This window comes from Euprymna scolopes, chromosome 11, assembly GCF_053919585.1.
Source record: "Euprymna scolopes isolate OS-2025 chromosome 11, ASM5391958v1, whole genome shotgun sequence".
NCBI classification, from domain to species: domain Eukaryota; kingdom Metazoa; phylum Mollusca; class Cephalopoda; order Sepiida; family Sepiolidae; genus Euprymna; species Euprymna scolopes.
Window position 1 is genome coordinate 45,152,715 of NC_136492.1, and position 26,708 is coordinate 45,179,422.

The following is a 26,708-nucleotide window of genomic DNA, read 5'->3' on the forward strand; positions in this document are numbered from 1 at the left end:
TTCAGAGTTATTAGTTCATAAATATCATTTAAAATCAAACTTATAGAAAAATCTGTTGAGTAATTTAGTTAAAAATGTATTCCTAAATAACAGCGCTATTACTTCAGCACAGTTTGTATTCTGTAGAAACACTAAAAACTTAATTAATGAATTTTTGGTTCTTATTTAGAATTCAACTTGATAAAAAATAGATACAGAAAATATTAACAATTTTTTTATGATGTACATACCTGTCACAGAAAGATGTCATATTTAAAAAAATCACATAAATTTGATCAAGATTTTATATTCTTTCAAACAAGAAAATGAAATTTATGACGAACAAGACAGAGGAACTACGAGCCACCATGTTTTATAGAATGTTTTTCTGTAATTTTCGATGTTAACAGACTAAGTGTACTCATATCTGTTGATTATTCAAGAAAAAACAGTGAATCTCGAGACCTATCCATTGCTAAAAGAAGTATTGGAATGAACAGAATATGTAATCGATAAAATCGATTCCAATAAAAACATTTTGTAAAGAATACTCTGATAATTTCTGAAATGGACTGGCTAGGTAGAATCAAGTATCGGTTTTTATATTCAAACCTATTGATGCCTTACAGCAATAATTTGACTTACTTAATTTTATGTATTAGATATTGAAATGCTCATGTTCTTCGTCCTATTTTCTTAAAGATTCAGGATGATTCTGAAGTTATAGCTAATCATCTTCATGTCTGAAGAGATTGATTGCTTACAAATTGAGTATAATTGTTCATGTCTGATTTTCCTGATAAGATATATAATCTGCTATCACATCTGATATCAATAACTAATGTTAAGATAGAAAATTATTCCAACCAATATTTTGAAGAATTCTTTGACAACTAATTTCTTCAACTGAACTGTGATTTAAGAATTAAGTTCTTGTTTCTATAAATATAGGTGAGATTGGAATTGAGAGAGATTGTAATTGAGAGAGAGTAGAATTTAGAGAGAGAAAAATGATTGAGATTGGGAGAAATAAAGTGAGCCATTAATGTTTAGATGGCTTGATAGATTTTTTGGGTAAAATCTATCAATAATAAACAACTGAAATTAGATTGAAGTTGAAAGATTTAATGTTGCTTTTTACTTACCCAATTTTTCTGTTTTAATAGGTTTGCAAAATCTAAGTTGTTGAAACTGGGGTCGCATTTGTTTCCTAACAAGTCATAATAACGTATGTCATTGGTTACATGAAGAGATGACATTGTTGTAAATCAAGTTGGAAAAATGAAAACGTATATTTTTCTTTGGTTGTAACAACTTGGTTGTGTTTACTACGCCTGTTATTTAATGTTGCTTTTTACTTACCCAATTTTTCTGTTTTAATAGGTTTTCTATTTTACTAGTTATAGATATTTAAAAAAAAAATACATATTCACAATAAACTATATAAAGAAGACGATTAAAATGACATTTTTCATTCTCAAAATAAAATGGATATATCCTGTAAGGGCAACTATAACAGGACCGATACTGCACCAACCACACCAGGTGTCTCTAACCTCCTTGAACTGCGCCCAATATGACAGGTGCTCTTTCGATTGTACGTTGTCCCGTCACAAGTTGGCCTAGTGATCGTCTTCACATGTGTTTCCATGGTGGGGCACTTTACCTCTCGACCAAATCGTCTCCTATCCTGTATAGTCTCCGGGTACATTGATCCCTCCTTTGGTCACTGCAGCTCGCTGCAAAATGAAGGGAGTGCTCACCACAAACAAACAGAACTCCAGTTTATAACAATAACAACTATTTATTAAGCTCATTATTTCACAACGGCTACTGTCTAAATTGAGTTGACTGACTATAGCAGTGAACGATGTATGACCAAACAAGTGAAGTCATAGATTTCCAATTAACACAGGCTAGTTAACATCAAAACATCAGGCCCCGAGGGCCCCCAAGTCGAGAACACTTGACCAGCCCAGCCGTTCAGTTTGCTGGCTACAATTCTACTCTTTTTAAAATTCCTTTTTCTCAATCCAACCCTTTTTCCCCACCTCTCCCTCAGAAAGTAGTTAAAAACATTCTTTCTCTCTTCCTCTCAGAGCCCCCCCTCCTTTGTTTCGCCCACTCAACACCTCTCTTTTTCCTGGGAGGGAGGGGGGGTTGCTCACATATATCTATTGGCAGTCCCTTGGGTTTCTTTCGCCCAGCACTAGTGTCACTTCTAATACAAACATCTCCTTTGACATCTCATAGATAATTCCAAATCTGTCTTCATTTTTGAGACAATATACAATCTGGTTGCATGTAACAAGCCCAAAATGACAGCTCGGCAGTTGGTCCTATTTTGCTAGCTAAGTCTTTGCATTTCTCTGCACTCCTCCACCCCATCCCCTCTAGTCACCCCCCTCACCGCAATATGCACCTCAGTGCACGCATTCCTGACCCCATAGTGTCACACAACTACACCATGAGTCTGTAATGAAGCAAGGGTTGCAGAATCTCCAATCGCACATTTACTGAACCAGTATTGCTTCAGTTGAGTGCTAAATAGAATTTCACAACGATTGCAAACATTGCCAGAATATGGAAAGAAAGGTGTTATTTGAAATTTGTCCTTCTTCCAGTCTAGTTAAACAAATAAGGCTTGAGAATCTACTCTACCCTACTATGTAATCCATAGCTGGAGGGAGGATATGGATTTATGCTTTTCATAAGATTATTAGTAAAAGTAATGCAAAAATAACAAACATAACTTGAAATTCATGAACATACACTTTGTTCACTATTATTATTGTTTGTTTGGTTTACAAATTATTCCTAAATGTACATTTGCAAAATTGCAAATAAAACCTTTTCCAAAAGCACCTTTTATAATCCAGTGCAGAAATATTGATTATGTTCTCATGATTCTTTTCTTTGCATATGCCGTGTTGTCTTCTCATGGTTCTAAAATTATTGATTTCCCATTTCTGATTTATTAATAAATCTTTTACTTGTTTTGAAGACATTCATTTTATTTAAAGAATAATTATAATTGTTAAATTCTCATATCTATATATCTATAAAAGTGAACGTGTCTGTGTGTGTACATTTCCCTTTGCAATAACTCTGTCAATTTTCAGTCTACAGACTCGAAGTTTGATATACAGGGTACTGAGATTTGGGAAAATCTTTTTGATCGGTTTTCGGCCAGAAATTTGGCTGTTAAAGGGTCAAAGTTCAACGATTTGACCTTTGAGAACTCTACCAAACTCCTCCGACAATTTTTGGTCTAAACACTTGAAATTTTAGATATAGGTTCCTTGGACATGGATAATTAATTAATTAATAACAAAATTTATTTTGCTCAACATACACCTCCAAACATCCGGATTACGCCGGGCTGAAATGCTAGTATATATATATATATATATATATATATATATATATATATATATATATATATATATATATATATATATAACTCATTAAGGTTTATTGCTTTTATGAAAAGATTTGAATGAATTTAGAATCTCACTTCAAATGTATACATTCGTAATGCTACAACTAAATAAAATAATTGATTTTTCCATGGTGATTTGGCTTGATATTGACTAGGAAAAAATATCTACACCATTTGCATCTCATCTTTTTTCAAGATAGAAATCTTTGTGTCAAGCTATAGATCTTTTAATTCCTTATGCATGATCTGTGATGTTGGGATTTATAAATTTTCTAATGATTTATAGAAAAATGACGAAAGTGAGTGGGTTTGAATTCGTGTAAGCTTTCCATTTGTAGAAATAAATTATGGGGCTTTCAGCGACTTCTTGTTGAATAATTAGTTTAAGTGTTGCATAGTTTCTTTTTTGAATGTTAAGGTTAGGTGAACACACCTTCATTTGAAACCAAGTAGGAGCATTTTCCTTGCTCTTATATCGTGTTGATTGCAATATGAGTTATAGATTGCATAGCAAGGTGTAGATAAAATACCTAAGAATATTCATAATACGAAGACAAGATAAAACGGTGTTTTTTTCTATCACATTTTATTTTGATGAATCAAACCAATCTAACTATAGATTTTACATTGTTTTTGTTGTTTTTTTTTTGAGTGAGTAAATCTTTTCAACTCTACTGCATAAAATAGGAAAATACAAATGTTTCAACATATATCGAGAGTGTTACAAAAAAAACAAAAAAAACGGTGAATACATTAACCAATGGAGGCAGGAAATTTTATGAAACTAGAAAAAAGATTTACCAAATTAAAAAATTTGAGAACAATTCAATAAAATTCACTTTTCTAAAATGAACTTTCTCAAAGAAATAAAGAAATAAGACTTTACTCAATAAGTGGCATATATATATATATATATATATATATATATATATATATATATATATATGACAAAAATCTATACTCCAAATTTCAAGATGTTGTCCATGTTATGTTGAATGTTTAATTCTTGACAGCACCTGTTTCATAGCGCAGAATCATTCATGTAATTATGTCATGTTAAGTCTATTTATTTATAAATTGTGTTCATATTGTTATAATCAACATAAAAATATCTTATCTAGAGTTTCATATGTGTACTATCAATAAAAGCGCCCATACGAAAAACGCCTGAAATTTTATTGAAGATACCTTGTATATAATCAACGATAATAATACAACTGTATTTCCATTTCAATATCTATATAATACTATGAATTTTGCGCCTTGCTTGAATATTATCTTCAGCGATCAGGCAATTCCATCTTTTAATATACATACATTATGAGCGTGGCTCAGAAGCTAAGGAATGAGGGTGGAGAGTTGTATGTTTTGGTTTCGATTCTAGCTGATGGTACCCAAGTCATATATATATATATATATATATATATATTAGTTTTCATCTCCCATCTATATATTAGATTCAATATAATAATCGATAAAGAATTGTCTCTATAATAATAAATATGTAATCTGCATGAATTAAAAAATATATTAAACATATCTTATGACCGGGCAACGCCAGGCGGCCTGTTAGTATATGTATAAAAAGAGTAACATAGAGGGAAGTATTTTAGTTTATAACATTAAGAGAAGCTGATCAGAGATTTTAAATAAGAAGTGTCAATTTCCCTTTTTTTTTTTTCTTTTTTTTATAGATCACTTGATACAGAATAGTAACAAACAATAATTGGGATGAAGCTAATTCTGATGAGTATGGTGTAAATAGTTTGTTTGAAGGCAAATGTTTTTTTCAATTTTTGATTTATTTGGTAGAAAAATGTAACTTATTTTTAATGGAACAGGTATAGACATATATATATATATATATATATATATATATATATATATATATATATATATATAGACACAGTACGCGCATATTATGGGAGACAAGTAAACATTGTCTTTTTAAAATTTAGAAGTTTGGTTTCTTAGCACTTGCTCTGAATTTATAGGCTACATTGAAAATATAGTAATTGTAATTATCCTTAATCAAAGAAGGAGATATTTTTTTTGACTGGGACCATTTTTATTTTTATCTTATCCAGAGTGTCTCTTTTTGTGGTGTTGGATATGCTCCATGTAGAGAAAAAAAAAAAAACGGACTATAACTTAATTCTTGTGGGCAGGCAAGTCAATAAGGACATGATCTATTATTAGACAAATCCTTTCTGCTTGTCAATCTATTTTACTTGCACTTTTTTTTATAACACTTCTATATTAATAAAATTATCGCTTCTTGTCTGTCTTAACATGTTTGTTTTTGCATCTCCATGATTTACAAATAACGAATATTTAAAAGTTCCTATTTTAAAAAGAATGATTAAACTATGAATTTCTATTTTCTTCAGAAACCAGTCAGTTATTTTATCTTTTAATATTTGGGGGAAAAAAAGAATTACTTCATTACTCACCGAAATTAAAACAAAAAAAAAAACAAAAAAAAAAAAAAACTGAACGCACTTAAAATATCGAATAGAAAGTCATTTAAATTGGCTTTAAAATTCTTAGCATGATATTTTAAAAAACTTGAAAGATTTCGAAGGATTTTACATACAAGTATCGAGATTAAAACATTACTTGAACAAAATTAGTTGTAGTTTTATAACAATTTGATCCAATTGATAATTAAATGATGAGAGAATACCTCAAATAGATTTAACTTCCAAAATTTAAAAAAGCAATAATTTGATAAAATAAAATAAAACACAATACAGTTAAAAAAATTCTGAGCAAGTTTTAAAGAAAAACTTGCAGGGGGAACGATAAATTTGTCGCCCTAAAGAAAACAGCACTACAACTTTATTTTAAAACTTTTATTGAAAAAAATCAATTCAGGTAACTTAAGTATGTAGTAGAACTAACATCAACTTAATGTAGTCGCCTTCAGTCTCAATCACTGTTTCGATACGGGTCCAGAACTGGGAGCTTGTTTTTTCCATAAGTGCTGGCGAGAGCTTGGCAAATACTCAGCAGATGGCAGTGATCAGGCTGGTTTTGGTGTTGTGGAAGGGTATGTTGATGTTCTCGAAGCAGTTCAGCGGGTTCAGGTTGGGAGAGGAGTGGGGCCAGTGAAAGAACGGTACAAAGTTGTAGCACTCCTTCTGAAGTCATGGTTGGGTCTCTTTGGACTTGTGGACCGTTACTAAGCTATGCTGCTACACCCAGGGTCTGCCAGCGGCTACCTGATTGCACCAGGGGACCACCACAATCTTCAACGCATCCAGGTACACTTTGACTTTCAAGCCAAATTTGAAGATGTGAGGTGGCATAATGTGGCCCTCACTTGAAACCACATCAAAGACCATAACCGTAGTCAGAAACTTTGTTTTTATCATCTTGGCTACGTCTCTGTTATTTGTGGCCATCCAGTGATACATTTTGAGGGTGTTGGCAATGGTCCTCTTATAACTTGGATCGGTAGAGAGCATGAGTTGTACAGCGGCGCATCTCTGATCTCGTCTGTTGACTTGTGTGATTTTCAGACATAATAGACTGCTCCTATCGCTCTTGGAGTTTGTACACAATTGGCCAACTAGTACATGGTCTGCAATAACAACAACAAAAAAACCTTTTCATCAAACGGAAATGGAATCATGTCTTGTTTGACATTTTTATCACTCCACTCTGTAGTGTATATATCTACTTTCTCAGTAAAATGAGAATTTCTTTTTATCTTTCACTGTATTTTCTATTATTTTTAAATCTTAATTCCTTTTATAACTGATATCTAGGTGCATTTTTATATATAGTAACAGATTATTAGTTAAATGGTCTGTCTGCTAGTCTTTTTACATAATTGAAGAAAACCTGCACAGACATTTCTTTCAAATAAGTTGCAACATATGCTCATTTATTTATTTTATGTGTTTATTATTTCACCTTTTTTCATTCTAAAACGACTAAAGCAATGACTGGATTTGAATATAAAACAGCAGCTTGACGGTGAATATTCATGTCGGTCTTTTGTCAGTATGCATATATTTATATGATGTATGGATGTAAGAGTATTTCATTTGTTCATTGAATTTCAATCTTGCATCCCATGAGTTCAATAATATCTTTTAAAAATATTCTTTCATAAAACCAGACAGTTCTATTTTAATACAAATGAAAACGTTTTCTTGGAATTTATTTCATGTTTCATCATTTATATTATTTCAAAAATAATATTAAGCAGAACATTAAATGGTAAAGAAAACAAAACAGTTTTTAGATATGTTCAATAATTTTTGTTAGAGAATATTTCATCAGTCTATTGGTCCATCACACTTAAATAACATTTTCATCAGATCTGTCACCTTTAAATTTGAAATAAAATTTTTGTCAGATTTCATCATATGTCAGGCTTAAACTCAAACAAAACCAATATGCCTCCTCCCTTGAGGCTTACATTTATGAATATGTGTGGGCTTAGAACTAATTTAGATGATGTTGAATCATTTCTCCTAGCAAACACCCCGAATATTAAGTGAAACTAACCTACACTCCTGCATCCCTTCTAACCAGTTTAGCATGCCTGGTTGTCTCCCACTTTTCCGTAAAGACTCAGACAGATATATGCATGGAATTGGAGTCTATATTTGAAACACCCTCCCCGTGACTAGAGAAACAAAACTAGAATCAGACCACCAGGCTTTTGTGCTTTTAGACTTAACATGTAACATAACATTAGCTACTTTCTCTACCGTTCTCCCTTGACTCAGGACTGTACCCTAATAAACAAAGTCTCTGACAGCATAGATACAGCACTCTCTCTCAATACTAGCACACAAGTACATGTATTTAGTGACTTTAGTGTCCACCACAGTACTTGGCTTGGATTCTCTACGTACACAGATGCAGCTGGAAGCATAATACATAGCTTCTCTAAATCTCATTCCCTATCACAGACGGTTATATTTCCAATACGTTTCTCAGACCAGCAAGATCAATATGCCTCACTTCTAGATCTATTTCTGACCACAGTTCCTGATGATTGTGTAATGAATGCCCACAGTCCACCCGGGAATGCTGATCATGCTGTGATAATGGTAAAAATCACCCTAAATTCTCAACCCGAAACTGAAGAACCATTACTCACAAGCCATCAGAGATATCATCAGAGATACCTCATGCAGAAATATCTTTTCTCTTCCCACTGAACTGTGTGCAAATGAGACCTCTGAATTGTTCAAAACGGCGATTGAAACACATGTTCCCACGTGGAAATTTATAGCAAGCCCCACTCTTCCCAATGGTTTACTTCTACTTGTGCAGCTGCTATTGCTCAAAGGCAGCATGTGTATCGCAGATTTATCCGACATAAGTCAAATTCAAACAGGCAGAAGTTTTTAGAAGCTAGAAGTAATTGTAAAAGGGAAACAGCAACAGCTAAGAGAGAATATACCAAAACCACCAGAAAATGCATTGAAGCACAGAAATTAGGAACCTGAGATTTTTTTGAAAATCTACAACAGTGTAGTAAATAATGGGTAATCAACAATTCCTCCACTATCCACCAATCATGAAGTTGTTTGCACGGAAACCGAGAAAGCTAACATGCTTGCCAGTCAGTTTGCCTCCAACTCCACATTGGACACAGCAAACCACTCCCTCCTAAACTTTTTTTTTTTGCGGACAGACACCACACTAGATTATCTGAAAATCATCCCTTCTCAGGTGCATGATATCTGAAAATCATCCCTTCTCAGGTGCATGATATCTGAAAATCATCCCTTCTCAGGTACATGATATCTGAAAATCATCCCTTCTCAGGTGCATGATATCTGAAAATCATCCCTTCTCAGGTGCATGATATCTGAAAATCATCCCTTCTCAGATGCATAATATCTGAAAATCATCCGTTCTCAGGTGCATGATATCTGAAAATCATCCCTTCTCAGGTGCATGATATCTGAAAATCATCCCTTCTCAGGTGCATGATATCTGAAAATCATCCCTTCTCAGGTGCATGATATCTGAAAATCATCCCTTCTCAGGTGCATGATATCTGAAAATCATCCCTTCTCAGGTGCATGATATCTGAAAATCATCCCTTCTCAGATGCATAATATCTGAAAATCATCCCTTCTCAGGTGCATGATATCTGAAAATCATCCCTTCTCAGATGCATAATATCTGAAAATCATCCCTTCTCAGGTGCATGATATCTGAAAATCATCCCTTCTCAGGTGCATGATATCTGAAAATCATCCCTTCTCAGGTGCATGATATCTGAAAATCATCCCTTCTCAGGTGCATGATATCTGAAAATCATCCCTTCTCAGGTGCATGATATCTGAAAATCATCCCTTCTCAGGTGCATGATATCTGAAAATCATCCCTTCTCAGGTGCATGATATCTGAAAATCATCCCTTCTCAGGTGCATGATATCTGAAAATCATCCCTTCTCAGATGCATAATATCTGAAAATCATCCCTTCTCAGGTGCATGATATCTGAAAATCATCCCTTCTCAGGTGCATGATATCTGAAAATCATCCCTTCTCAGATGCATAATATCTGAAAATCATCCCTTCTCAGGTGCATGATATCTGAAAATCATCCCTTCTCAGGTGCATGATATCTGAAAATCATCCCTTCTCAGGTGCATGATATCTGAAAATCATCCCTTCTCAGGTGCATGATATCTGAAAATCATCCCTTCTCAGGTGCATGATATCTGAAAATCATCCCTTCTCAGGTGCATGATATCTGAAAATCATCCCTTCTCAGGTGCATGATATCTGAAAATCATCCCTTCTCAGGTGCATGATATCTGAAAATCATCCCTTCTCAGGTGCATGATATCTGAAAATCATCCCTTCTCAGGTGCATGATATCTGAAAATCATCCCTTCTCAGGTGCATGATATCTGAAAATCATCCCTTCTCAGGTGCATGATATCTGAAAATCATCCCTTCTCAGATGCATAATATCTGAAAATCATCCCTTCTCAGATGCATAATATCTGAAAATCATCCCTTCTCAGGTGCATGATATCTGAAAATCATCCCTTCTCAGATGCATAATATCTGAAAATCATCCCTTCTCAGGTGCATGATATCTGAAAATCATCCCTTCTCAGGTGCATGATATCTGAAAATCATCCCTTCTCAGGTGCATGATATCTGAAAATCATCCCTTCTCAGGTGCATGATATCTGAAAATCATCCCTTCTCAGGTGCATGATATCTGAAAATCATCCCTTCTCAGGTGCATGATATCTGAAAATCATCCCTTCTCAGGTGCATGATATCTGAAAATCATCCCTTCTCAGGTGCATGATATCTGAAAATCATCCCTTCTCAGATGCATAATATCTGAAAATCATCCCTTCTCAGGTGCATGATATCTGAAAATCATCCCTTCTCAGGTGCATGATATCTGAAAATCATCCCTTCTCAGATGCATAATATCTGAAAATCATCCCTTCTCAGGTGCATGATATCTGAAAATCATCCCTTCTCAGGTGCATGATATCTGAAAATCATCCCTTCTCAGGTGCATGATATCTGAAAATCATCCCTTCTCAGGTGCATGATATCTGAAAATCATCCCTTCTCAGGTGCATGATATCTGAAAATCATCCCTTCTCAGGTGCATGATATCTGAAAATCATCCCTTCTCAGGTGCATGATATCTGAAAATCATCCCTTCTCAGGTGCATGATATCTGAAAATCATCCCTTCTCAGGTGCATGATATCATAAAAAAATCTTGACACCTCAAAAAAATGTGGACCTGATTTCATCTCAGCTGTGCTATTAAAAAAAATGCTCCACAGAGGTTGCTCCAGTTCTCTCCAAGTTTTAACAAATACTTTTATGAATCTTACTTTCCTGACTGCTGAAAAACTGCTTCTGTGGTACCTGTTGTCAAGAATTCTGGTGAAAGAACTGACCCATTAAATTATTGACCCATTAGACTCCTACTTTTCGCCAAAATATTTGAGTCCTTAATTAACCAAGCTGTAGTGCACCACCTTACAGCTGCTAAATTTCTGACTGATCAACCATATGGATTTAGGAAAGCCAATTCTACAGCAGATATCCTAACTGTAATATCTGAACGTATGTACTATACACTGGACAAAGCAGATATATCTAGGCTTTTGACAGGGTATGGCATGGTCTTCTCAGGAAAATCAGATCATACAGTATTACTGGATGAATACTTAACATAATTAAATCCTTCTAAAGTAAGAGAAGAATCCAAGTTGTCCTCAATATTCGTACATCTAAATAATGATATTAATGTGGGAGTACCTCAGGGATCTATCCCTGGATCTTTATTATTCTTAATATTCATAAATGACCTCCCTGATAAAATTTTAAACACCTCAGCCAAATATTCATAGGGAACATGAGTTGGAACAGATACATAAGAGAGCATTGCCAGGGCTGCTGGAAGGAAGGTAGGCTCTCTCTACCATGCTAGAAAGCTACTTATGCCTGAAAGTATCCTGTATTTCCATATTGCCACCATTCGCTCATGTATGGAGTATTGTTGTCACATTTGAGCTTGTACATCTGTTGTTCTAATCGATACGAATCGCTCTCCCAACAGCACGTTTCTGCCCTCTTCTTTTCCAATCGACCACACCTGGCCTCTCACCATCAATGTTACACCGCACAATTTGAACGTCAGCAATACAAAATTCTTTTCAAGAGAAGATGTTCACGACTCTTTTCTTTCTGCTTCTCCAGGGAATTTTTCCCAGCTTTTATATCCTCCTATCTAGAAAAAAAAGGAAGACACAGGAAAAAAATAGCTTCTCCCATCATGCCCTGCCTTCCCAAGATGCCCTTCATGTATATAAATGAGCTGGCCATCCTTTCCTTCTTCTTTCCCAAAGAGCGATGCAAATACGCCCAGTACGTTTTTTTTTTGTTTTTGTTTTTTTTCTAACCATATACCTCACAACTGGATCTTTATTATTCTTAATATTCATAAATGACCTCCCTGATAAAATTTTAAACTCCTTAGCCAAATATTCACAGGGAACATGAGTTGAAACAGATACATAGAGAGCATTGCCAGAGCTGCTGCAAGGAAGGTAGGCTGTCTCTATCATGCTAGAAAGCTACTTATGCCTGAAAGTATCCTGTACATCTATAACGCCACCATTCGCTCATGTATGGAGTATTGTTGTCACATTTGGGCTGGTGCATCTGCTACTTGTCTCTCACTCCTTGACAGGCTTCAAAAGAGAGTCACCAACCTGTCATCTAAGCTTCAACCTTTGTGCCATCGACAAAATGTTGCATCCCTCTGCCTGATCTACAAATATTTTGATGGTGAATGCTTTGCAATAACCCTTATCCCTGAGTGGCTTCTGGGCCTTGATAAGTGGTGACCACCGTGTAAAAAAAAAAAAAAAAAAAAAAATTAACTACAAGCCCTTGTACCTCCTTGACGTAAATTGCCCCGACAAATTCGACAAGCAATGAGATCCCATCCCTACATAGTTGAGATCCCTAGATGTAAGAAAGCCTTCTACTCCAATAGTTTCTTCCCCAGAACTGCTAGACTTTAGAACTCCTTTTTGGTATTCTGCTTTCCCAACTGTACTGACATGCAGAAGTTCAAGTGTAATGTGAACAGACATCTTCTGCTCATCTCCCTACATATTATCCCTGCAACTTATGTCCTCAATAGTAGCCCCCTACATCAAAGTGGCACTCTGCCTTGTTGGGGTTAAAATGAATAATAAAAAAAAAAATCCAAAAAATCTGTCACCCTAAATTTTAGATAACATTTTCGTCACATGTCACCCTTAAATTTGAAATAACATTTTCGTCACATGTCACCCTTAAATTTGAAATAACATTTTTGTTATTTAAAATAGATAAATAATTTAATAGAAAATAAATGCATTGATTTTTTTTTTGTTGTTGTTGATTTACTAATGCTGTGTTTTGACCAGTCCATTTCCTTAGTTTGTAGGGAAAATGTTTTCTTTTGATCTCTGAAGCACACACTGATGCCGAACATCTTTAACAAGACATAATATTTTTAGCTACAATAAAAGCGCAGGAAATTCGAGCTGGTGCAACTCAATCAAGCTGTCGGAAGGTGACTCCCTGACTCAAATGCACATACATTAACACCTTTTTGTTTTTGTTTTTTCTTTTAACTATTTGCACAACTAAATCATGTTCTGCTAAGTCCAAAACAAAAACAACAGTTCCCCTTTTTACTTTTCCACCCTCACTTCCCTACTGGCTTCTTAACTTAAAATACACCAATCAAGAATATTATAAACCCTTTATCTTGCAGAGCTAAATCATATTCTATTGAACCAGGAACCAAAACAACAAAATCCACTACAAGCCTTTACTTTTAGCTATACCTTATTCTACAAAATCAGTAAACCAGAACCCATGAATAAATATAGAAAGGTGTAAACAACTCAAAGCATAACATTTTTTTCCTCGGGTGCATAGCAGTCTAGGCACTGCAACACATTACTTCGGTTCTTACTTTGGCTAGACGGGTGGTCAGAGAGGCCTGATGTGACTAATCGGCCAGTCAGGCCAAGCCCTAATACTTACTTACATAAAACCGACCTACTTCAGACAAGATGAACCATCAGACACCTCCAAAAATCGTCTGACTCTTAATCACAAACAAGAAATAAAGCATAAGTAAGTATCAGAAGGCGGTGGCAAGGGTCAATCTACTAGTATGGAAAAGCTGTTACAGGAAGGGATTAAAACTAGAGTTTTCATAAAAAAAGGGTTCAGAAATAAATAGAAAAATTAGAAGTCTATATACCAAACCCTTTGCGATGTCACAACTGTCATAAATTTGGTCATCACAAAGAGAGATGCACCAACATGTAAAAACTTTGGTGAAATGGGAGAACACATTAATTGCAAAATGCCATTAAAATGTGCAAACTGTAAACAAAAACACAACTGACTCAAAAGAATGTGAAGTTTGGAAGAAGGAAAAATAATCAAACACATAAAAAAATCTATCATACCCAGAAGTGAGTTGAGAGCACATCAGACTCACTAGCATATGCAAATATAACTAAAATGACAAATAACTCAATTTCAAGACAAGAAATGACACAAAACAATCTGATTGAATTGATGAAAGAATTAAGATTGCTAGTAGAAACATTAAAGGAACATTTAACTAGATTAACTCAATGGGACCTAAAGGAAAATCTCCAATCCCAGAATCATGAAACTGAAAATGCTACGAACCAAACAAAACAACAGCAAACGCCAAACTTTCCCAATACTACTACCAAGCCCAAGGATCTTTCACCTACCAAAACAAAACCTAAGAAAAATCAGCATAACAGAAATTTCCCTTTAATTACTGTTATGTTACTGTGTAAACAATAATATCGGTATTTCAGAAGTTTACAGCTTTTCAAAAATAAACAATATAAACAAAACTTTTTTTGATTAATAAACACTTTTCATTTATTTTAAACCATAAATCTTTAAACAGAACTTTAAAATATTTTAAACAATATAAATATTTTATACAATCTAAACGCTATTTTTAATTTTAAACAATATAAACAGATTTATTTTAACAAATATTGTTCACGAATGCTTTTGATTATAGCTTGTATGGTTTTAACCTCCCAAAGTTTTAAAAGGATTATTTCGATTGTATTTTCATTGCAAGTTAAAATTGTTTTCAAACAACAAAAAAAACAAAAACAAATGTTTTTCTAATGTAAAAAAAAATACAAAACAAACTACTTGATCAATTTACATATATTTAAAAATATTTGATGATTTTTTACGACCTAACAGAAAAAGAAATCAAAATGTACTTTTTTTTTTTTTAAGCGAACAGCCTTTAAAGACAATATAAAAGGAATTTTTAATAAAATAATAAAAATGTAACATTTTAGATGGATCATTTTCCTATATAGATTTAGCGTAAAATGAGCACCCATTTCTTGATCATGACGCGATAAACGAGAGATGTAACCGTGAGCATTTTTTCAAGTTTGGTGAGCGGATGGGCGAGGACAAAAAAGGGAATATTGTAGGGGGTGTCATAAGTTTCAAATATTTTTAAAATATGTAGAAACACTTCAAAACGTGTGTGGGGGGAGTTTTTTTTATTTATTTTTTATTTTTTAAAGATTTGCTTTGAAAAGGTCTCATTGTTAAATATTACATAATTATTTCCCGATATTTTTAAGGCTGTTAACACACACACACACACACAAACCTGGGTGGCCATGTACGATGCACACTCGTTCTTTGTATTTTTTTTCTTTTCATCCTTTTCAATTTTTTTCAAAGGATTCCACCCCTCTTATATAAAAGTTTTTCCATTTAATCTAAGGGCAATGATGTCAAGACTTTCAGTATCCAATGTATTCAGTATTGTTTTCACTCGTCGCCATATTTGTTTACGCACATGTGCATTCAATTTTCGCACGTTTATACATTAATTCTGTATAGTCACTTGCACTTTTATAAATTAATTCTGTATACTCACTATTCCATAGCTAGCTATAATATATACTGACCCAACGGGTCACGGGTAATCTAGTTATTAAATAAAGCTACTAAAATATGAACCTACAACTTCTCTCCAGTTATAGATAAAACAGGGGCTTGTGTTCAACTAGTTGTATACGAAGTACAAGTAATTATTCTGTTAAATACACACAGTTTGTTTTCAAACTTATGCTTTCTTTACATTGTTTTCTCTAATTTTATAAGACTTTATTGTAAACCCATTTGACAAATCTTATTTTTATTCCTATTTTTTTGTCTGTAGGTTGCTTTGGATAAAGCTGCTGCAGAGTTTCGTCGTAGCCACCAGGAAAGACATGAACTGATAAATAGCTGGGAACATACACTGAAAATGATGAATAAGAGAGATAAGGATATGGATTCACTGAATAATGTAAGTAACTATTGGATTGTTTTTTTGTTTTTTTTTAATAAGAACTTCTCTAAAATTGCTGGGAAAGTTTAATGATATTTTTAATAATTATTTTTAAAATTATTTTGATTTTTTTTTTTTTAAGTTTCTGTAAAATTTATAACTTATTAAGTATGCATTTTATTTACACTGCTATACATGTCGTATACAATTATATATTCACATACACTTTCTGATGCCTCGTTATGACGATTAACAGCTCGAAATGGAGCATGCAACATTAGATCCTCAGTACACCAACTACCCCCTGATACACAGAAGATTATTCACAGAATCAAGAAAAACATTTTTAAAATATAAAAAAAGAAAAGTGTCGCTTTTAATCAGACTTGCTTGCATAATGATTAGCTGCCAAATTATATGAAATAGGTAAAAATCGTTCAGGTAAAAATTGTTCAGTTTTTGAGAGCCTCTCCTATCATTTGTGGAACATACACATATGATGTATCACTCAAAGTAAAGATAGAAATGTATAGAATTCCTAGTGTGGTCTTGTATTACGATGACCCTATGCATTCTTACTGGTTACATAGTATCAAAAAGATGCAACTTAATTGGAGATGTGGGTCAGTTCGGTTGACAACCAAGTAAGAAGAAAAGCTAACTGTGAATAATAAACAAGGTTCTACATTACGAGTGAAACAGTCGCATTTGCAAGTGATTTTTCAAATTGGCGACTAGAAATAATGAAACACTTATCTTTTGGCGATTGTATTTCTTTCACCGACAATCTTCCAAAGCTCACTACTGAATGAAGAAATATCTTTTCAACTTTTTTTATATAACGAACAAAGTTAAATTATTTAAACAATAAAAGTTTAATAAAACAATATACTCTTTTTTTTTTTTAATGAAGGCTGTTTAAAAAATATCTGGAGAAATCAGAATATTTATACCTTCAAGTATTAACATAAAATTTATTGTATATTTAGAATTACACTTATAAAAAAAAAACACAGAAAAATCTTTATGATGTACATACTCGTTACAGAACTAAGATGTCATATTCTAAAAATCACATGGGTTTGACTAGTAACTTTTCTATTTGGCTAGTAAATGAAAATATTTAGTTGTCAAAGGTCAACTAAAGATAAGTTTGTCCATAGAGCCCTAATAACAAATTTTTATTTATTACTTATGTGTAAATATAATGATGAGTGTTTCTCGTGATTGTTTGGTGAGAGGAGGGGACCATAGATTGAAGCTCAGACGAGCACTTGCCATGAAAATAATGATAAAACAGAAACAGGCTTGCAACGTATCTTCTGTGAAGAAGAGGTTGCATGGAAGAGAAAAGGGCATTTCCCACTAGAATATGAAGTCTATTCTAACTATGTCAAGGCAGGATAAGGTCTTCCTAGCAGCTCCTGTCCAGATGTGACAGCAGTACTCCATCCTTGGACGTACCTGGCTCTTATATAGGTAGAGAATTGCACCAGCAGGTAGATATCTAATGGATCGATAGAAGGATCCCATCATTTTTTAAGTGACTTTGGCAATGGATTTGATGTACATGTTCCATTTTAGATCAGGTTTAAAGGTCAAGCCTAGAAGCTTGTCAAAACATGGAGCCTCCCCAAGATGAGAGCCATTCATTTCAATTGATGCCAGATGGATATCAGGACATTGATGATGTAAAGATAGAAGCTTGGTTTTAGATACATTAAAGGTAACTAGCCACTTTTGATTCAGTAATAACTGGACCTGTCAATATTGGGTGCACCACCACTTTAATCAATTCAAAACTCATGAGTGAATATGGTAGGAGTGGCACAGTGAAAGAAGTTGATGGAAGGGACATAAAAGGTAAAGGAACAAGGCAAGTGAAGATAAAAGTATATGGAGTATGAGTAAAAGTGGGGTCGATCTTGATGGATCACATCATTGATAGGATCAACCTCATAATTGAAATGGATGTAATCAATGAGATGGGAGATGTAACTATAAAGAAAGCTGAGGTAAAGTTTGGAAATGTACAGTGTGCTGCAGCTGCCCATCAACTGAATATTTGCAAAATTGAGGATAAAGACTTTGAAGCAAATTTTCAATAGAGAAAAATGGACAGTTAGATGGAAATGGAAGGGAGAGCTTTCAGTGTTACAGAATAGAGTGCAGTATTATAAGAATTTCCTGGAAAGTGAGAAAAATTTAGAATTTGAGAAAGAGGTGAAAAGAGTGATATTGGACGGTATTCTTAAATTGATGTTGTTGTTCAGGATCATGTTCTATTAAATTGATGTTGTTGTTCAGGATCATGTTCTATTAATTCGACGTTGTTGTTCAGGATCATGTTCTATCAAATTAACGTTGTTGTTCAGGATCATGTTCTATCAAATTGACGTTGTTGTTCAGGATCATGTTCTATCAAATTGACGTTGTTGTTCAGGATAATGTTCTATCAAATTGACGTTGTTGTTCAGAATCATGTTCTATCAAATTGACGTTGTTGTTCAGGATCATGTTCTATTAATTCGACGTTGTTGTTCAGGATCATGTTCTATTAAATTGATGTTGTTGTTCAGGATCATGTTCTATTAAATTGACGTTGTTGTTCAGGATCATGTTCTATTAAATTGATGTTGTTGTTCAGGATCATGTTCTATTAATTCGACGTTGTTGTTCAGGATCATGTTCTATTAATTCGACGTTGTTGTTCAGGATCATGTTCTATTAATTCGACGTTGTTGTTCAGGATCATGTTCTATTAATTCGACGTTGTTGTTCAGGATCATGTTCTATCAAATTGACGTTGTTGTTCAGGATCATGTTCTATTAAATTGATGTTGTTGTTCAGGATCATGTTCTATCAAATTGACGTTGTTGTTCAGGATCATGTTCTATCAAATTGACGTTGTTGTTCAGGATCATGTTCTATCAAATTGACGTTGTTGTTCAGGATCATGTTCTATCAAATTGACGTTGTTGTTCAGGATCATGTTCTATTAAATTGATGTTGTTGTTCAGGATCATGTTCTATCAAATTGACGTTGTTGTTCAGGATCATGTTCTATCAAATTGACGTTGTTGTTCAGGATCATGTTCTATTAAATTGACGTTGTTGTTCAGGATCATGTTCTATTAAATTGACGTTGTTGTTCAGGATCATGCTCTATCAAATTGATGTTGTTGTTCAGGATCATGTTCTATCAAATTGACGTTGTTGTTCAAAATCATGTTCTATCAAATTGACGTTGTTGTTCAGGATCATGCTCTATCAAATTGACGTTGTTGTTCAGGATCATGTTCTATTAAATTGATGTTGTTGTTCAGGATCATGTTCTATCAAATTGATGTTGTTGTTCAGGATCATGTTCTATCAAATTGACGTTGTTGTTCAGGATCATGTTCTATCAAATTGACGTTGTTGTTCAGGATCATGTTCTATTAAATTGACGTTGTTGTTCAGGATCATGCTCTATCAAATTGACGTTGTTGTTCAAAATCATGTTCTATCAAATTGACGTTGTTCAGGATCATGTTCTATCAAACTGACGTTGTTGTTCAGGATCATGCTCTATCAAATTGACGTTGTTGTTCAAAATCATGTTCTATCAAATTGACGTTGTTCAGGATCATGTTCTATCAAACTGACGTTGTTGTTCAGGATCGTACTCTATTAATTCAACGGTATTGCTCGGGATCATATTCTGTCAATTTGACGGTGTTTCTTTGGAAGACATGAGTTCTGTTGAATATGCATTGGATTTTCATTATACCAACGTATTTAACCACATGAAAGAAATAACAATTGAGTGTGTTCTCTTGTTTATGCCAGATTTCAGCAAGCTTTGAGTAAGGGAATTGATGTTATTTACTCTTGTGTTAACATCATTTGATCAGAAATCTGTTTTATTGAAGAGAACACACTGATTCATCTGCAAGTGACAACTTCTTTTACTCTAATAGAAAAACACAAAATATCTGTAGACATTTTGGAGTTTTAATTTTCGTATGTTTTGCTCTTATTTCACTTGACTTCACTTTAATTTATGGATGGACATCGGAACAGTCAATTTTTATGATTCTTTGCTCTGCAGTTTTAGAATTCTTTCACTTTGTGTCTGTTAGCTTTTCCTCAGACAACTATTAATATTAGTGCTTAAATACTTTATAACTTTTTTTGTAATCAGTGCGTCAGCCTTACATTAAATATTCATAATAACTGTTTCATTGAAATTTATGTTTTGGTGAAAGTTTGCGTGATATACAACAGTTGCTTTAGAAAAATGGGTAAAGCGGTTTCATAATGCACATGAAATTGAGCAGTATTTAGATTGTTCATTCTTTGTATGAACCATTCTTTGGAGATATTGACTTTTTCTGGCAGAATACTTGAGACAAATGTATATGCAATTTTATAAAGAGAACTTTGCTATCTTTGATTATTCCAACTCTTAAAATTAAATGGATGCGTTCCAAATATCAACAGCAGCCCGATCTCCCCTTTTGTCAAAACAAATTAAACCATTGTGTAATCTTTAAACGTATTTCTGATTGGTTAAAAAATGACGGTGCCTTTTCCCATTCATTTACAATTTACCATTTTTATTTCTACTAATACATGATGTAATGATTTTTTAGTTTCTAAAGTGTCATTAAATAGTTGTGAGGAATTCTGTCGTGTTTAAAGCGAATATATTTTTATTCATAGAAGATGTTTCAAAGCGTACAGAGGAATGTTTTCCTTTCTCTTATATTTAAGTGAGGATGTTGAGCGTATAACCTTTCCCTTAAGATGAAAAAAAGATATTCTATATTACTCAGCTTGTTATTGAAAGAAAAGGATCTCTCCATTATTTCTCTCTTAGAAAAAAAAGAAAGGTAGCCAGAAGAAATTTACATTGCATCTGCCTTCGTGCGTGAGAATTTTCAGGAAAGTTTTGGGGAAATATTTTCCCTATTTTATTGGAACTGAGGAGTTGGCTAATTCGCTTTTAAATTGAACAAAGAAAATGGAATTAATTTGATGAAAGAAAAGACAGAAAGAATGAACTCTGTCTTTTTAATGAACTTTGTTTCTACTAAAATTAATTTACTAATGAACTTGTTCTTGAAAATATGAGGTATATGAGGCTAGCCAAATATAAGGAAACTAAGTATTCCATGACTTGTTATATTATAAGAAAAACAATGTTTTTTATTCAATTTTTTTTTAATGATTCCTGTACAATTGTTATAATATGCAATTGTGCAGATTTATCTTTTAAATGAATTAACTTGAATTGTAAAACAGGATTTCCCTTTATTTATGATTTTAATCTTAGTCTTTCTTATAAAATTTAAAAATATGGTAATTATGGATAATAAGGACCGTGATATGGTTGAACTTTTAAGATTTTTATGAAACGTCAGAGGATGCCGAACAAAATTTTTTTTTTTTAATTCAATTAAAAATTAGTTGAAAAATGAAAAGAATGTAATCAGGAAAATACAATGAGGAATTATTAGACAGTTTTTAGGAAACTTTATAAGAACATTTAAATTCAAATAAAAAAAAGAAACATATTGTAAGATAAGTTTCATGAATACATATTTATTCTTTTCAATAACAGAAACAACTGATATTTTATTATTTTTATATGACTTTTTATATAACTTTTTTCTTTACTTTTGTTTAAATCAAGATAAACATTTAGTTTCTTAGATAATAAACTAATGATAGCATATGTTTTCTTAAATGACGTTGGCTACTGCAATTTCATTGGTTCCGAGTTTTATCATCTTTCGTCGTTTTGGGTAAATTGTATGCCAATTCTGACAATAGCATGGTCCTTATTCTGCATAAATACCAAAACTGTTAGCATAATTATGAATTTGTAGAACATAAATTTAAAATAAAATAGGCATTTTTTTTCATCTTTTCACATAAATATGGATTTTTACAAACATACAAATAGTTTTTGGTACTTTTTTTTACAAGGGAGTCACCACTTATCAAGGCCTGAATGCTAGTCGAGAATAAAGGTTAATGAGTGGAAAGTGGTTACTGAGACAACAGCTTTGATCATTAGTGATGGAAATTGGGTGGAATTTGATTATTTAAAGGGACGGCTAAACAAGAACTTGTTTGCATTGAACTTGAAGACGACCATGTTGTAGTCTGCTGGAAAGCTTTGTTAATCGAATTTTAAGTATCAATAAAGTGTAAGGGAAATTATTAATTGTGGTTATAGCTAGAGGAGTTCTTTTTATGAAACTTTTGTAAGGGTGGATTACAGATTGAATCCCAGACAAACACTTGCCATCAAAATAGTGATAGAGCAGAGACAAACTAGCAATGTTTCTTTTGTGAGAAAGAGGTTGCAGAGAGGTGGAAAGGGCATCACCTACTAAGATTCAAAGCCAATTTTTAAATCTATCAAGTCAGGATAGTCTCTGAAAAGCTCCTCCCCAGATGTAATAACAGTACTTCATTTTAGGACGTATTTGACTCTTGTATAGGAAGAGGGTTGTGCCAAGAATGAGATACCTTCTGGAGTGGTAGAATGATGTAACCATTTTTCCAGCAACCTTAGCAATAGATTTGATGCAAGTCTTCCATTTCAGGTCAAGAGTGAAGGTCAGTCTCAGAAGCTTGTCAAAGCAGGGTGTTTTTCTAAGATAAGAGCCATTCATATCATTTGGGGCCAATTGGAGACCAGACTGTAGGTGGTGAAAAGATGGAAGTTTAATTTTAGATATATTCAAATTAACCAGCTACCTTTTTCCCCATTACACCATGTGCTCAAAGTTAGAGGAAAGACTCAGAGAAATCTTGGTTGTTATTAGTCTTTGAAGTGTTGCTGTAGATGGTAGTATCGTCTGCATATATGTTGACGCATGAACTTAGAATGTGATTTCAGAGATCATTGTGGCACGCCAGTGTTGATATTTTGAGCTTCAGACTTCTGCTTATCAACTACTACTTGTATAAACTTATCAGAGAAAATAGATTCGATGGGTGATAAAACATTTCCAGATATTTCATAGCCGGAAATCTTGTGAAGAAAATTTTTATGCCAAACTCTGTCAATTGCCTTTGATATGTCAAGGGATATTGCACTAACGAAACACCAGTCTATAGATTTACTGGTCCTATTTGAAATTGCAGTCAATATATCAGCTGTAGATCTCACAAGATGGAAACCATATTGCTTATTATTTAGTAGGTTGTTTTTGTTAATGTGGTTGACAATTTCTCTATTCATCACAGATTCAAACAACTTACGACCCACAGAAGACTAATTGATCTGTACTGAAATGCAGAAAACCGTTCACTGGTATTTTTAATACTGGACAAACTAATGAGGTTTTCCAAGAATAGAATGCATTTCTTCTTTAGGTATCGATTTAACAGCTTTGCAAGAATGGAGCTAGTTCCGGCCTATTATGACAGGAATATTTTCAGGTCCAATTGCTTTGTTAACATCAAGGTTCTTGATAAGTTTAGCAACATCATGGACAGCTATGTAGATGTTGCTCAGATTATTTTCAGTTTTGGAAGGAAATTCGAGATGTAGGTGGACATCATTGCACAAGATTGGTTGGTTGGTTGGTTGTTTTGTTTTACGGCATATCAACCCTTTTCAGGTTATTTAATGCCGAATCTGGTGATTTTGAAGAACGATTTTTTAATATAGTATATTTGTTTTTAAGTCGTATTCTATTTAACCCATAGTTGGGACCCTAACAGGTGCTACCACTCCGGGTCAGAGTAGACCTGGGAGCAATGGCAATTAAAGGGTGGCTCCACACTCCCTAAGGCCTGCAAGCTGGGGCCCTCACCATATATATATAGTTTAGGGTCATATCCAGGACCGCACAAGATTGAGTTTGATACAAAGTTCTTGGCAAAGAGTGTGGCTTTGTCAGATACTGACAAGATCACCTCAGGTCTGTTGATGATCATTGAGATAGAGGATGCGTATTTGTTCAGAACTTCGTTTGCTATTCACCAAAACTCATGGGAACCAAGCCTCTGTTCTATTTTGGACTTGATGGACTGAGAATATGACTCTCATACGTTTTCTATAATCCTTTTGCAGTGATTGCTGGAAATCCTAAAGACGACTTTAGTTTCAAAACTTCTATTATGTTTAAAGCAATTGAAATAGTAGTTTCTATGTGCAATGACGGTAGCACATACAGGGTGTACCATGGTTTGGCTGCCCGGTTTCTGTTGGAACTTCTTAGAGGGTATGTAGCTGTCTATGTTGATGGTTAAGCAATCGGTTAAGTTGGATCCTATACTGCATACATTCTTTTTAAACATAGTGTAGGCGCATTTCTGATATGAATGTTTGGAAACTGTCAGCCATTGAGTATCGATACATTGTTCAATGGGGAGAGATATTTGGGGATTTTGTTATACTTTTTCATCTTTATTGTGACAGCTGACTGATCAGAAGATGCTAGCAGAGACAGAACTGGAGATGAGCACAGTTCATGGTATAAAAATGTCGAAGACTTGTAAATTGTCCATCAGCATCAGGTACCTGATTGGGTTCGCTGACAAGCATTGTTCACAAGTGAGGGAGAAATCATGAAAAAATTCCTCTTCATTTTCTGATTTGTTTGCATTAACTAGCCATTCAATGTTGTTAATGTTGGTTGAGGGATGAGCAGACAGGGTATGATTACTTTTTCTTAGTGATACTCTCTAAAATGGCAACTAGGTATCCAAATACTAGTAAAGCAATCTTACACTGAGTATAGCTAATAGTCATAAGAATATTTCATTCTAAATGATTAGATTTTGAAAAAATATCCAAGTGAAAATAATGTAACAGGAAATGTAAATGATATTTGTTTTTGTTTTATTTGAAATTGTTGAATCATAATTTTACGATTGATTTTATGAACAAAACTATAGCTATAATACTAACCCGAACTAACTGACTTTAATATTGTGGTTTGCTTACCTTCTTTTAATCCAAATATTTTGTTTTATTACCTTTGCCAAGGAGGTTATATTCTTGGTTGAGTTTGTTTATGTACAACATCGTGTTCACATCGCTTAACCACACTTGACCACATCGTCACCACAGTTGCTCAAAATATAGAATGGATTTAATCTTAGGTAATCTGGATAATAATTACGGAAAAGGTGAAAGTAACTTTTGGCATCAACTTGGGTTCTGTTTATAATATAAACTCACAACTATACCCATATCATAGCTAATGAAGGCTCACATTTTATATAGCCTTGAAATGTTCCATCATGGTCGACATTTTGTTAAAATGTCGGTTTCCGATTTTTTAAAATTTGATTTATGGATCTGATGTTTCATAATAGTAATCACCATGCAATATTTCAACTTGATGAGATAAATTGTTTCCATAGTGTAACTTTGAGAACACTTCATACAATATTAAGAAGTCCCAGACAAGATGTTGACCTATCTCTGCATTGTCTAGCAAGATTATGCAGTCTTACAACTGACTTATGTTTTTGTTTTTTTAATTGTTTATTGGACATAAATTTTGAAAGACATGAATATCTTTGTTTCATTATCAGATTTCCTTTCCTGGCCAAAATTGTAACTTTTCCTGTGATTTTATTACCGGCCATTAAATGAAATTTTTATGTGACTTTATTATTAGCCAGTATAAATTGTGACTTTTCTCCTCAGATTTATTTCTAGCAATGAACAATGTTGAGTTTTTACTCGGTACCTTAATGTGAGATTATTATAGCAGCATTCTCAGTGTCTTATTTTAACAAATATCATTTCGAAATTCTTAATCCTCGTTAAAGTCAATACAAAACTAAGATAAATTCATATTCATAGCATATATTTTAATAATTCTTTTGTTACATTAAAATATACAAAACTTGATTATTGAAATAAATTCATTTTATATGAATCATGATCTTCTGATTAGATCACTTCAAGAGTTGAGTTTCATAAAACCAAAACAAATGAACAAGTGATCTTTAGATCTTCAGGGACGAGAAATATAGGGGTAAAAAAATAGGATATGAGCCGATTTGGTTCTGTTTTATTTGAAATTGTTGAATCATAATCGTAAGGTTGATATTATTTATGAACAAAACTATAGCTATAATACTAACCCGAACTAACTGACTTTAATATTGTGGTTTGCTTACCTTCTTTCGAACCAAGTATTTTGTTTTATTACCTTTGCCAAGGAGGTTATATTCTCGGTTGAGTTTGTTTATGTACAACATCGTGTTCACATCCCTTGATTAATCGTCACCATAGTTGCTCAAAATATAATCGCCAGTAGAAACAATTTGTACAAGGAACGGAAATAGCAAGATCATTAAAAGCATGGAACATGATGCTACAATAACAAATCGTTAACATGACTATAGTATGTCGAAG

General features: G+C 33.5%; 1 protein-coding gene across 2 annotated transcripts in view; it reads left to right on the forward strand.

Moving 5' to 3' along the window:
• Nucleotides 1-26,708, forward strand: part of LOC145287850 (coiled-coil domain-containing protein 39-like) — a 2,493,216-nt gene that overhangs the window by 344,735 nt on the left and 2,121,773 nt on the right. For both annotated transcript variants that reach the window (XM_080135726.1, XM_080135725.1), the window contains exon 6: nucleotides 16,213-16,341. In XM_080135726.1, the coding sequence (XP_079991852.1) occupies nucleotides 16,213-16,341 (129 nt within the window). The remainder of the gene's footprint in view (nucleotides 1-16,212; nucleotides 16,342-26,708) is intronic.